Source organism: Cydia pomonella, chromosome 13, assembly GCF_033807575.1.
Source record: "Cydia pomonella isolate Wapato2018A chromosome 13, ilCydPomo1, whole genome shotgun sequence".
Lineage (NCBI taxonomy): Eukaryota > Metazoa > Arthropoda > Insecta > Lepidoptera > Tortricidae > Cydia > Cydia pomonella.
Window position 1 is genome coordinate 9,034,881 of NC_084715.1, and position 13,057 is coordinate 9,047,937.

A 13,057-nucleotide genomic window follows, 5' to 3' on the forward strand; every position below is an offset into this window, starting at 1 on the left:
CTATAATCAAAGATTTATTGATAGTACTAAATGTGTAAAATCTCAGTGTTAAGTTCGGCTATTAATAGATGGTGCTGTGTGTATACATTAAGCGGTAACGCCGAACATCGCAATCTTCTTGAGCGGACAAATTCGAGAGCATGGTTTTTCGTACACTTTAATTTTACACAACTTGAACAATCGATGAATCTTTTTGTATAATGGATTATGCCGATGCCGATGTAAACATAATAGAATCGCAACGAAGACCGGTAACAGCAATTAAGTAACAATAAGTATCCGTCGATTGCTATCTCAAGGTGAAGCTCTATGCACATTCACGACTTTAGTCAGTACCTTTGTTGACACAGGTATCTGACTAGTGGTACATCTTGTTGCAAGAAAATAAGGTCTAATAATGGTCTTTTAAGTATTGCTATTAGTATACAGCTTAGCTGTTAGACCTGTCGTAAAACGTAATAAATTATCAAGAACAGTGCAAAACGGGGATTTTTTAAAATATTACTAATGATATTTTCTTATACGGGTTTGCGGATGACAATTAATCAAGTGGGTATGTTAGACTAGATGGGCTTATTGTTTATATTTTTCATATTGTAATTGCTACCTTTAATCGTCTATTTATAACAGAAAACATGCACCTAGTTAAAAAGTTAAAATCTGAATCAACTTCCAAGCTAAAATAAAACTGCGTTGCTATTGTTGAAGAAAAAAGTGCAATATTTTTAATTTTGTTGCATAGGTATTTATATTATATTTTGATAGTCTTACCTACTTGGTTACATTCCATTAGTGCAATACGTGTTTTTAAATAAATTATGTTTATGTTAGTATTAGTAGTGCCAAAGATAATTTAAATCTCCATCGCTCGAAAAAATGCCGCGATATCTTTGGCCATTGCTCTAGTAGATGGCGCCACTTTTTGATATTTAACAAATTTATCACATATCAGTGAAATAATAAGGATCAAAGTCAAATGGCATTCTAAAAGTTTTAATCATGTGTCGATGTAAAAATGGCAGTAAATTTACTATGGCTACAGCCTTAACTTGGCAATCCACCTCTATTTTAAATTCTCTTTGGTAGTTCCGACACTGTAGCTTGTACAGTGAGCGTCAAATAGTGACAGCTAGTGCCCAAATATTTATATCCTAAATCGTAACACATCTTTGTTGCCATAGAAATAAGAATGTGCACAGATATATTTGGTCACTTTAGCCGTCACTATCTATTTGATGCTGCACTTAGCCTCAAATGGGATAATTGAACTGATTCCGGATGCCTGATAAAGGTGATTAATATTCATATGCGTTGAACTTGTCCTGCGCGTATGCAACCCACCGCGTGTAACATGCGAGTATTTATTTATACTTCACACTCATCTTCATACTCGCAGAGTAATGATTATTGTCATATATATGTAATTACTTAGCCTCCGCACAAATTAAGATGAAGCAGAAATCGTTAACTCACTCACTAAAGCTGTAACTAAACGTCTAGAGGCGTTTGACATGTGGGTGTACAGGAGAATACTGAAAATCTCATGGACGGATAGAGTATAACCAATGACAGCGTGCTGCAGAGAGTGCAAAAGAGAAGAGAAATTTTAGATACTATATAGATTCGGCAACTGCTGTACTTTGGTAATGTATTGCGAAACGACAAATACCGCCTCCTCCAGCAGGGGAAAATCTAAGGCAAACGAAACCGTGAAAGAACACGTACCTCGTGGCTCAAAAACCTCAGGTGCTGGTTCAACGTGAACACCAGATCGCTGTTTCAAGCTGCAGCATCAAAAGTAAAAATAGCCCTAATGATAGACAACCTCCGGCAGGAGACGGCACCATAAGACGAAGAAAATGTCGTTAAACCGCCAAAGTGCTCTTCCCTCTAGTTTAAGACTCGCATTTCCGCCCTGATTTCGACCCCTTAGAATTAAATACTGGGATAAAAAGTATAATATGTAGTTTTTCAGGTTGTATAATACCAAATGTTATTTAAATCCATTCAGTCGTTTTTGAGTGAGAATCAAACACCGAAACACAAATTTTAAGTAGGATATTTTATTCAAGGTGTGTGAAAAAGCAAGTGAAAATACAAATATTTTGTACCAAAGAAAACATCGAATTTAAACTGTCGTGAGACATACTAACATTAAACTAATTTTACGGATTCCATTCACTTTACGTCACGTTAGTGTTTGACAAAGGAGACCTAGGCTCTCCAAAACAAGTCGCGCGACGGACTAAAAACACGTGAGTGGAATCCGTAGAATTAGTTTAATGTTCAAGGAAAACATCTGTAACTTTTCGCGTAGTCGGTTTTCTGATATCAAAGTACCTATACAGTGTTGTATCCGGGATTCCGTATTTATGAAATAAGGTAAACTAAGGTTTGCGGACTTGTTAAATAATGGACAAGTAATAATAATAAGTTTGGTTCAAAATGTAGTAGGTGTGTACAGACTTCTGATTACCACTTTAATTATCCTCCTTCAATGCACTTAGTACGACTATACAACGTGTTACACCAGCCACGGAGAGTGGGGTGGGTGCATGTTGTATAGGTCATACTGAACAACTTTTACTATAGGTCCAACCCGGAAATCGCGAAAAAAAAGTTCAGTCTCTCATACATTTTGTCTGGCTAATGTTGATATCTTGTATGGGCGTTAATTTTTTATCGCGATTTTGGGGTTGGTCTCACAGTAAAAGTTGCTCAGTATGATGTATACAACGTGTACCCTACTTTTATTGGCTGGTGTAACACGTTGTATAGCCAAACGTAATATGTAACTGTTGAATGGTTACCAAATTTAAATGGCAAAGTTGGGTTCATAGTCGAATGGCTTAATTACAACTTGTTATTGTCCGTGTTTTTGCTGTTTATGTACGTGGGAACATCCTACTCAACTGCGCGTATCGGCCCCAATTCATATGAATAATCATGTGTCTTCAACTATTATAGTACTCGTCTATACGTTTCCCGCGCACGGTATGGGTACAGCGTTCAGTTTTTAACGTTTTACTATTGGTACATAATCTATCTGACGGATTTTTTAAAACAATTTTGTCATATTCATTATGTTCATATCGTTGTAACCCTAACAAGAAATTTCTCACATAACAAGCGAGTGTTATTATGTTGGGAGACAAATCAATATATTTTTATATAGCGTATTCTCGCGTAATAATGTAGTTACACGTTTTTTAGGGTTCCGTACCTCAAAATTAAAAAACGGAACCCTTATATGATCAGGTAGGTGAGTCTGACTTCTTTTCAATGTAACATAAGGTGGTTAAGAATAACTTACTTGACTTAATGTCCTATGTCCCCTATTCGCTATGTGCACGACTGTCACGCAACCTAGAGTCCGCAAGTCTAGGGGAAAACGTCAATGCACTACATCTTATAAAACTACTCCAAAACTAAAAACTCCTGAACAGATTTTCATACGACTTTCATCTATCAATAGAGTGATTCTCGAGGAAGGTTTAGGTATATAACTTGTTAAGGTTTTGTGTAAATTGGTTGATATATAACGATGTTGTCGGAAAAAATCACGCTGGCTAGGAGCTTTAATCGAAAACGCTGCCTAATCCATTTGAGCTATAACAACACAATGTATGGTGGGGTTGTCTCTCTTTCATGGGTCTACAAATAAGTCCGCGATGTTGAATGTCTATCTTTTAAGGATAACTTACTATACCCATTCTTTACTTCTAGCAAAAGGTCACATAGTATGTGGCTGGTACGCTATTTACATGCATAAAGTATTAATAATTATCAAATTAAATACGTTAGTTATATTAAGCATTTCATACAGAATACAATGGTCACTTACACCATACAATTTAAATGAATATTTCAGGAGTAATCGTAAATTAAAGCTTCATTTCGAGCCATATAACTTGTACGAAATGTTAAAGACGCTATCTTCAGTTAGTTCTAAATTTTACCACCTTATGCGCTGGGATCGCTTTACTTACCCCCCCACCATGCACTTCGCACGGTCCCAATATGGGAGAGCATCCACAGTGCGCCACCATCTGGATCGGTCTTGAGCTTCGTGCTTGATTTCGCTCCAAGTCTTTCCAATAGCCTCTGCAATAATGCTCCGTCGCCAGGTCTGCTTTGGGCGGCAACGTTTTGTTATGCAGAAATGGGGCAGAAATAATCTATGCATTGTAAGCAGTTTTGACGAAATATCTCGTGACTAATTACAAACAGAGCGTTGAAAAAGTTCAACATTGTATGAAATCTGTCCCCGAGTCAATTGCCTGGATTACAGAGAATCAATATAGCAGTGGGCTGGTGCCTGGCCTTAAAAGTTGGACTTCCTCATATAGAAATTGACGGTTTTTATTTTTTCCTTGGTATTTTTAAAATAGGTATAGGTATTTATTTCTCCGAAATTACTTTAAAAGGAAGCATATTATCTTGTCTACAGGAAAAAACATAGGTTATGCACGTATATACCTATTCCTATATGTATATTGTTATTTTCCTTGTTAATTAAATAAATTAATATTCCAGGGTGCCTAGTTAAGATGCCAATCGTATACGGTCCGTAGCGAACGAAACGCCAATGTAAGATGGCGCTTCTATTTCAAATTCTCTTTGATTCAGATGACACGGTAAAATTGAATTATTTTTAAAAATAAATTCGTACATATAACGTGCTTATTGCGAGCTGACCAGCGATGGACCATAGTTTCAAATAATTATGGGAACTGAAGATATTTTGAGATTTGAACAAACCTAAGTAAAAACTCGTATTTATTTTATTAATCAAAATTCTTTTTTTTTATAAACGAGTCGTATTTCACTAATATTTAAAAGCCACATTTAGAGCGGTGTCTACATAAACCTGTCCTTATGATTATCGATTCGATGCAGTAATTTCAGTATCTATGTCAGAAAGAAATTACCCGTAATTGTTTACCTACATACATTACACATACTTCCGCCAGCGATACCATATCTGAACACAACAAATTTACTTTCCAATACTCGTATTTATTTTATAGGTTGCTTGCAAAATCAATCTTATTGCAATCATCATTAAGTCTTCTTTGATATCGTTGCAAAAAAAGTTTGAGATTTTTTTTCGGATAAGCTTATCCTTATCAATTGAGTATACTTGAAAAGCGATCTTGCTGCATATGTTATAAAGTCTACATTTAAAGCATCTTCAAATTTGAAAGTATTCCATATCGTAAATGGAACCGAGTCTTAACGTTGCATCTCTGTCACACCTGTATTAATTTGAGGGACAGACTCAGTCGAACTGCAAAGGATTATCGATTAGTATCGACGATCGCTATCACGACGTCATATCGCGTATTCGCGGTCTCAGTGGTAATCGCACAATAGTACGGAGTGTTCTATTGTCGAGGGCGTCTTCGGAGTGCAGTGTTGCGTGATCATAGTTCGATTTTAACATATGAGTGTGTGTCACGTTGAAAAGGATTTGGGAAAACCTTACTAAGTTAGGTGAGATCTTTTTTTTTTAATCGCTTTATAGGTTTTATTTCTTTCTATTTGTATGGGAAACTTTTGTCCCACTTTTCTTTAACATTATTTTATCTAGTTTGATTTTGTCATAATTTTCATTTTTAAACCTTCTAAAAAATAATATACAGTTTCAAACGTCTGATTTTGATATTTGAATGTGATTCGCAAATAACTTACAAAAAACTCAGTTTAAGTTCACCAAAATGCAGTTGTATCATTTTTAAGTTCTAAGGACATCAAAAACTTTAATTTCCTAGGATATGGACTATATTTCATTAAGGTTTTTATTTCACGTTTTTCAACCTATGTGACTTTTATATTTCTTTAATTTATAGGACGGCATTATTCTACTTTTTAGTATCCTATTTTAGTTCTTGTTATGTATTAAAGAAGTTAAAATAAAAGACTAAATTTAAGACTTGCCGATAACATCTGATATTATTTTAACTTATCTAGTATAACTTCAACAAGATTATCTTAACTGACTAGTTACAACGCCCTTAACAATCACTTTAATGTTAAATACATACCCAAAAAAGATGACCTAGGTTCAAAGATGAACGTATTCGTATAAGGGATCTCTCCCATTCACATCGACCTTCATGAATCCTACGTACATATTATGTAGGTGCTTATAAAAGGCACACAAATAATGTTTGGACTCACAGTTACTCACGATACTTCTGCACGTACTTGTTTGTCATACTATGAGTCATAGATTAATGATAATGTAAGCAAACAATTAGTTTTATGTTTTTGCGCGAAATATGTGTTTGTAACTATTTGCGTGTGCTAAAAAGTTTATAGTAAATAAAGAACAATCTCTTTAGAAAGAATGACAAAGAGTACACATCTTCTTAAAACCTGTCAGTGTTACCTGTGGTACCTTACCTTCACACAATTACGGACGGATTTCTTTATACGAAAAATCAAGGCAACAAAATAAAATACAATAACAAAGGGGAACTTGCTTGATATATGAAAATTGTATTGGCATAAAACTCGTAAGGGCCAATGTGCATACGAGGCATGTAATGGGCCTTACGAGGGTAAAATTGGTTATTTTGCTCTAACCGAAATACCACATTATGGCCAGTGATCAATTGTTTCACATTATAATGATATTGCCAAGGCCAGTCGTAGGAAACGTTGATTTTACAGATTAACAAGGTCACATATGGATTAATACAGTTCGTGTAATCCACGATGACGCGCAGATCAGTCAAAACTAACCCTTAATAACATGGTGGTACGAGTCAAGGCACGCGTCTTCGTGAATGACACGATCTATAATTATATAAATCTTATTGTTATGGTCTGTTTTGTCAGCATTTCGCATTTAACACGTTAGTATTCCGCTATATCTATATCTTTATGGCCTTTGATGACCATACACCTTGTCTTGTTGCAGTTCCTGTCGTACATGCAGGCGTGCTGCACGTACTACCACCAGGGCGCCGACTTGTCCGAGGATCTGGAGCCTTTCCTCAAGTCTACCGCTGACGAGGTACTTCTACACTTTTACACCATCTTCCTGCCTTCCAGAAGGCAAAAAGGAAAGGAAGGTTTTGTGGTTTGAATTTTGAACTTTCTGTTATTGACGAACTTTTCAGCATTCGTATTTAGAATATGTGCAATACCTATAGTGTAGCAGGGTTTCGCGAGATCAAACTATTAATGATATATTTTTACTGCTTACTTCAACAAAAAGACGTACCATATAGGATGTATAGCCAACTATTACGGATAGCAAATACATTATTTTGAACCAAAAAATGGATCCGTAATGTAAATATATTTCTTTATGTGCTACACAAGAATATGTGCATATCGATGACAATGACATGTTATTCAATTGAATCCTCGCGTAAATCGTGTATTTAATCTTCAAATGAGTATAATATTTTCTTACATTCAGTACCGTTCGCTATCGCATCTGCATGATCTGCGAAATATCTTAACTCTAATTACACGTCACATTACCCAAGTGTTATACGGAATCAGAAGAAAGTATACTTTTAATTGTCCACTTATTGCCACAAACAAAGTTATTCCAACTGAATTCAGCGCTAATTGCAATTGCAGGTTTCAACAATGCGTAACGACACTAAAATATTGGACAAGGAGATGGAAAATCGGCATACGATCGTCAATAGTAAGGACAGCGTGTTACCGAGTTGCAAGCCCCCTGATGGGGACTGCAAGGATGGACTGCTTACTACCCCATGCTTGAAAAGCTTGCCCAGAATGCAGGGGTATCTGTTCAAAAGGACTTCAAACGCGTTTAAGACATGGAATAGACGCTGGTTCTACTTATACGACAACCGATTAGTCTACAGGTGAGTTTGTTTCGTAAGTAATTATTATTTTAGTGTCGTAACACTCGTAACCGTAAATGGTTGCATTACAGCGGTCCTTGTAAATCAAGCTAATAATTTAATTGGCGCGTTGAATCGTGTTGCATTTTACGACCGTAACTCGTAATTAAAATATGAATTGGAAAATAGAAACTTGGCGTGAAAACAGTTTTATGTGTTCAAGATATGTAATCTTAAAATTACTACAAAATTACATTTTTCGTTTCATTAATACATCAGTATTGTTTACGATCTAGAGGAATTGTAATGAAGTAAAGAAAATTACATATGGCGTTAATACAAACCATCCATAATCGTTCATTTAGACATTCGTGTTTGTTAAAAAGACACGAAACTTAAAGGGGTCCACAGATTACCAGTTCGCCGGACGATATCGGCCTGTCAGTTCAGCGTTCGGCGATTTTCAGCTTTTGCGAATAACTGGCCAGCTGACTAACAGTGGGCCCCTTTACAGAGGTTTGTAAGATGTTGCTAAGTTTTATGAATAAGAGGTTAAAGATTACTGCGGCTAAAGTATGCTAGCGTCCACTGGATTATCTATCTTAATGCATTGACTTAAGGTTTTAATCGTTGTTTTTTATATCGACCATTTACCGTGTTTATTTACACAGATTCGTACTAAATGTAACTAATCAGGTAAAACATTTCGCAACGGACAAGGCCGGGGTTAAGTCCTTGCAATGTAGGTCATTGGTCATAGTCGTGTAACTGATGAATTAGCATCGAATATTCAATGTACAATACTGTATTTTTTGCATCATTGTATTTAAATCTATTACGGTAAAGATGCCACTCTCACTGAGAAGAGACGGCTGCTTAAGTTTCGAAATAACAGCCCGCGTAACCAACATACCAATCGTTAACGCTCCGTAGCGAACGAAACGCAACTGTCACTGTCGCACTAATATAGAAGAGTGACAGAGAGAGATAACTACGCTACGCTACGGAGCGTTAACGATTGGCACGTTGGCTACGCGGGCTGGAATTTTGGAACTTGGAGCTACTTATTATAACACTTATATAGTTTCAGTTTTCAGTTTCAGTTTATTTATTCAAGAACAATTTACATCGTGTTTGAATATTCATTATACATATATACAATTAATATTAACCTAGTGAGTACACCTATACAATAGAATGCCAATAAGAAAAAACAAAAAGGCATGCAAAACATAAATAATAACACAAATAATAAATTCTATTATGACATTAAAACATTTCGACAATCAGCCAAAGCAAATTCATAAATCAATTGAAAATAATAATAAAATAATAAATATTATAATGTCAGTACGATCAATAAAATGTATTCATTAAAAATCACTAATGTCATAACAGCATTTCTCTAACAAATATAATTTTAACTTGTCTCTAAATGTTGCGGAACATTTTAAAACTTTAAAATCTGTAGGCATCTTGTTAAAGAATCTGACCGCTTGAACTCTGGCGCTGTGTTCTACAACCTCCAGTCGCGGAGCTACTTTTGATGTCAAGTTCTTAGTCCTAGATGCTTCCCGCGACACCATTTCCGATTCCGTTTCATAACGATTGCGATGCTTGATAACATCTGTTAAGAGAATTAGTATGTAAAGACTAGGTACAGTAAGTATTTTTAGACTCTTGAAGTGTTCTTTACAACTTTCCCATGGAGGAAGCCTAGCTATAGCACGTATTGCATCTTTTTGGGCCACGAAAGCGCGATTTATGTTGTATCTATAGCTGTTGCCCCAACCTTTTATACTGTAGCGGAGTTTGGATTCTACAAGAGCAAAGTACACCATCCTAAGTTGTTCGACAGTCAATTCGGCCCTAAGGCTGCGAATAGCATAACAAGCAGAACTAATTGAGTTATCAATACTGTTCAATTCGTCTTTCCAGTTTAATAGTGCATCTAGGTGAATACCCAATATTTTGGTGCTATCTACGGGTTGAATTATGTCATCATTTATATGAGCACTTAGAGTCTCCTTATTTCTAGCTGTAGTTTTAAATAGCATAGCACAAGTCTTTGTACAACTATGGGTTTGTTTTTATTTACATTTCTCCTATTGTGAAATGATCGTTTTCAGGTTGCTATAGCTATGTGCTTTACTTATTATATTTCCACGTTTACAATGAAAATGAAGTGGATACATGTTCCATATACTTATTCAAGGTGTTTGCATTGGCAATTTGCATTTTATTCCTTTTTTTTTAAACTGTACACAAATATTTTTGTTAATTTAATACGTTATATTATTTTCACCGAAGACAAAGGATTACTGAGACACGTATAGTGCAAAATATTGTAGGCGCAAATTTGACTCCTTACCTTACAATTTATTATTTGTTTGTAGGAAAAGGACAGGAGAGCTGAATGTGACAGTGATGGAAGAGGACCTACGATTGTGCACGGTGAAGCCGGTGCTCGACGGCGAGCGGCGGTTCTGCTTCGAAGTGCTTTCACCCTCCAAGTATGTATTATTACATACTTAAAACGAAAGTGGGAACCCGCGCGGAATCAACTTTTCATACAAACGTAGTCCTCATTCTCCTATCTGGATATACATTATTGAAAATATTGTTACACAATTAGTTGTATATCAACCACAGGTATGCCCTTACGTTTGTTTTTTTTTTCGAATTTTTAATTATTATATGAGTTATTTTAAAATTTGTATGAACAAATTATTTACAATAATCGAAAAAGTCAAAAGTTGGGGCATAGCTATAGTTAATATACATCAAATTATGTATAAATATTTTCCATAATGTTAATATCTAGAGAGGAAAATGGAGACTACATTTGTATGGAGAAACGGCCGTCCCCTTTCCTCTTAATACAGGCTGTTCCGAGTGCCCGTGTAGCTGGCTCTCCAAGGCTGCTCTGTTGCCTCTCATTTCATTTCTCGCCTATATATAAGGACCTAGCAGTGAAAGTGTAAACTTAGAACATACATGTTTTTTACGTTTGCCTAAAGAAATGGTTGAATATATATAATTTCTGGTATCTTTTACAATGATGTTAGACTTTATATTTTACAATTTTGCCTGCTGGAATAGTTCTAAATGATGTTGACAGCTTACTATTATGAGCTGCACATAGGCCCTTGTACGGGTTAGTGGTTGTTTTTGTGTAATTTAACTGTAACCCTTCTAATTCAAGGAGTCACATGCTACAAGCGGATTCCGAAGAGATGCTCGCCTCCTGGATCGCAGCTTTACAACACGGGATCCGGTCTGCCATACAACAAGGTCGCAGTCGTGACGACTCGAGGGTTCAGCCCAACGCACCTTCTCAGGAAACCATGCCTCCGGGCATGAGGAAGATCAGGTAAAGAAACCGTTGACACGGAGTCACGGATTCCGAAAAGTTGCTTACTTCCTAGACCGCAGCTTTACAACACGGGATCCGGTCTGCCATACAACAAGGTCGCAGTCGTGACGACTCGAGGGTTCAGCCCAACGCACCTTCTCAGGAAACCATGCCTCCGGGCATGAGGAAGATCAGGTAAAGAAACCGTTGACACGGAGTCACGGATTCCGAAAAGTTGCTTACTTCCTAGACCGCAGCTTTACAACACGGGATCCGGTCTGCCATACAACAAGGTCGCAGTCGTGACGACTCGAGGGTTCAGCCCAACGCACCTTCTCAGGAAACCATGCCTCCGGGCATGAGGAAGATCAGGTAAAGAAACCGTTGACACGGAGTCACGGATTCCGAAAAGTTGCTTACTTCCTAGACCGCAGCTTTACAACACGGGATCCGGTCTGCCATACAACAAGGTCGCAGTCGTGACGACTCGAGGGTTCAGCCCAACGCACCTTCTCAGGAAACCATGCCTCCGGGCATGAGGAAGATCAGGTAAAGAAACCGTTGACACGGAGTCACGGATTCCGAAAAGTTGCTTACTTCCTAGACCGCAGCTTTACAACACGGGATCCGGTCTGCCATACAACAAGGTCGCAGTCGTGACGACTCGAGGGTTCAGCCCAAAGCACCTTCTCAGGAAACCATGCCTCCTTGCATGAGGAAGATCAGGTAAAGAAACCATTGGCTCTGATCAGGCAAAACTTGTTTTACAAAATTGACGATTAGTCACCTAAATTGTCAATTATTCACTTTAATCTAAAATTTGTCACCTAAATTGATAATTTGTTACCTAAATTGGCAATTTGTAACTTGCCTGTCATTTTGACTCGTCGTATTTGTTTATGCAGAATATGGGAGCAACTGCTAAATATTCCCGGCAATAACTTCTGCTGCGACTGCGGCGGCCCCAATCCGCGCTGGGCAAGCATCAACCTCGGCATCACGCTTTGTATAGGTACGTCATACTATAATCAGCTTTATATTCTTCGGTTAAGGTTTATATCCCAATATACCTTCTACAAACGTTTGGCCTTGTAAAGGTAATTATTTGCTAATTAAATTTAAATAAAGTCTTTAATAAAATATAGCTAGTCTTTTTTCTTCTAAAATTTAATTAAACAAAAATGCCACAGGTTAAAACTTGTTTGAAAACATTGGGTATACGCGCGAATTGCTGGTGATAGTTACAAACTATACGCAACTTGTTTAGTTTGTGAGAATCGTGACAGTTTTAGGGCTTCTATTATGAGGATAAATATAAAGTTATTTTTATTGTTTCTAGAATGTTCGGGTATACATCGTTCTCTTGGAGTACATGTCAGCAAAGTAAGATCTCTTACACTCGATGATTGGGAACCTGAAATCATTAAGGTATGTGCTTTATGAAGGACATGATGAAAATTTTCGCTGTAATAATATTTGATATTTAAATTAAATAATAGTTGCGAAATCCAAGGAAAGTGGAAGTAATCTACTGTCTGTCTATTAATGTTTGTATTTTTTTGGTTGCAGGTTATGGCAGAACTGGGCAACAAAATTGTGAATTTAATCTATGAAGCTAACACAGAAGGGACTACTATTACTAGAGCAACGCCAGAATGTGAAACGTGAGTTCTTACCTAATGAATATTATTTAGAAACGAACGTGCGAACTGTGGCTTGGAAACGAGCCCAAATGTATTTGTAATTTTTTACCATTTGTATCACAAATTGTTTCTTATAACTTTACATTCTTTAAAGTTGTGTACCCGAACGGTGACAAACGAGTTCCTCTTCCGCTTTCCGTACGTCTATCTGTCTATTTTGCAGC

The 13,057-nt window shown here is 36.8% G+C and overlaps 1 protein-coding gene across 1 annotated transcript in view; it reads left to right on the top strand.

The window, feature by feature from the left end:
• LOC133524119 (arf-GAP with coiled-coil, ANK repeat and PH domain-containing protein 2) overlaps positions 1 to 13,057 on the top strand; it is a 33,325-nt gene that overhangs the window by 6,476 nt on the left and 13,792 nt on the right. Inside the window, exons 6-12 of the mRNA XM_061859970.1 lie at positions 6,929 to 7,024; positions 7,603 to 7,856; positions 10,232 to 10,348; positions 11,041 to 11,208; positions 12,096 to 12,202; positions 12,530 to 12,618; positions 12,760 to 12,854. Of these exons, the coding sequence (XP_061715954.1) occupies positions 6,929 to 7,024; positions 7,603 to 7,856; positions 10,232 to 10,348; positions 11,041 to 11,208; positions 12,096 to 12,202; positions 12,530 to 12,618; positions 12,760 to 12,854 (926 nt within the window). The remainder of the gene's footprint in view (positions 1 to 6,928; positions 7,025 to 7,602; positions 7,857 to 10,231; positions 10,349 to 11,040; positions 11,209 to 12,095; positions 12,203 to 12,529; positions 12,619 to 12,759; positions 12,855 to 13,057) is intronic.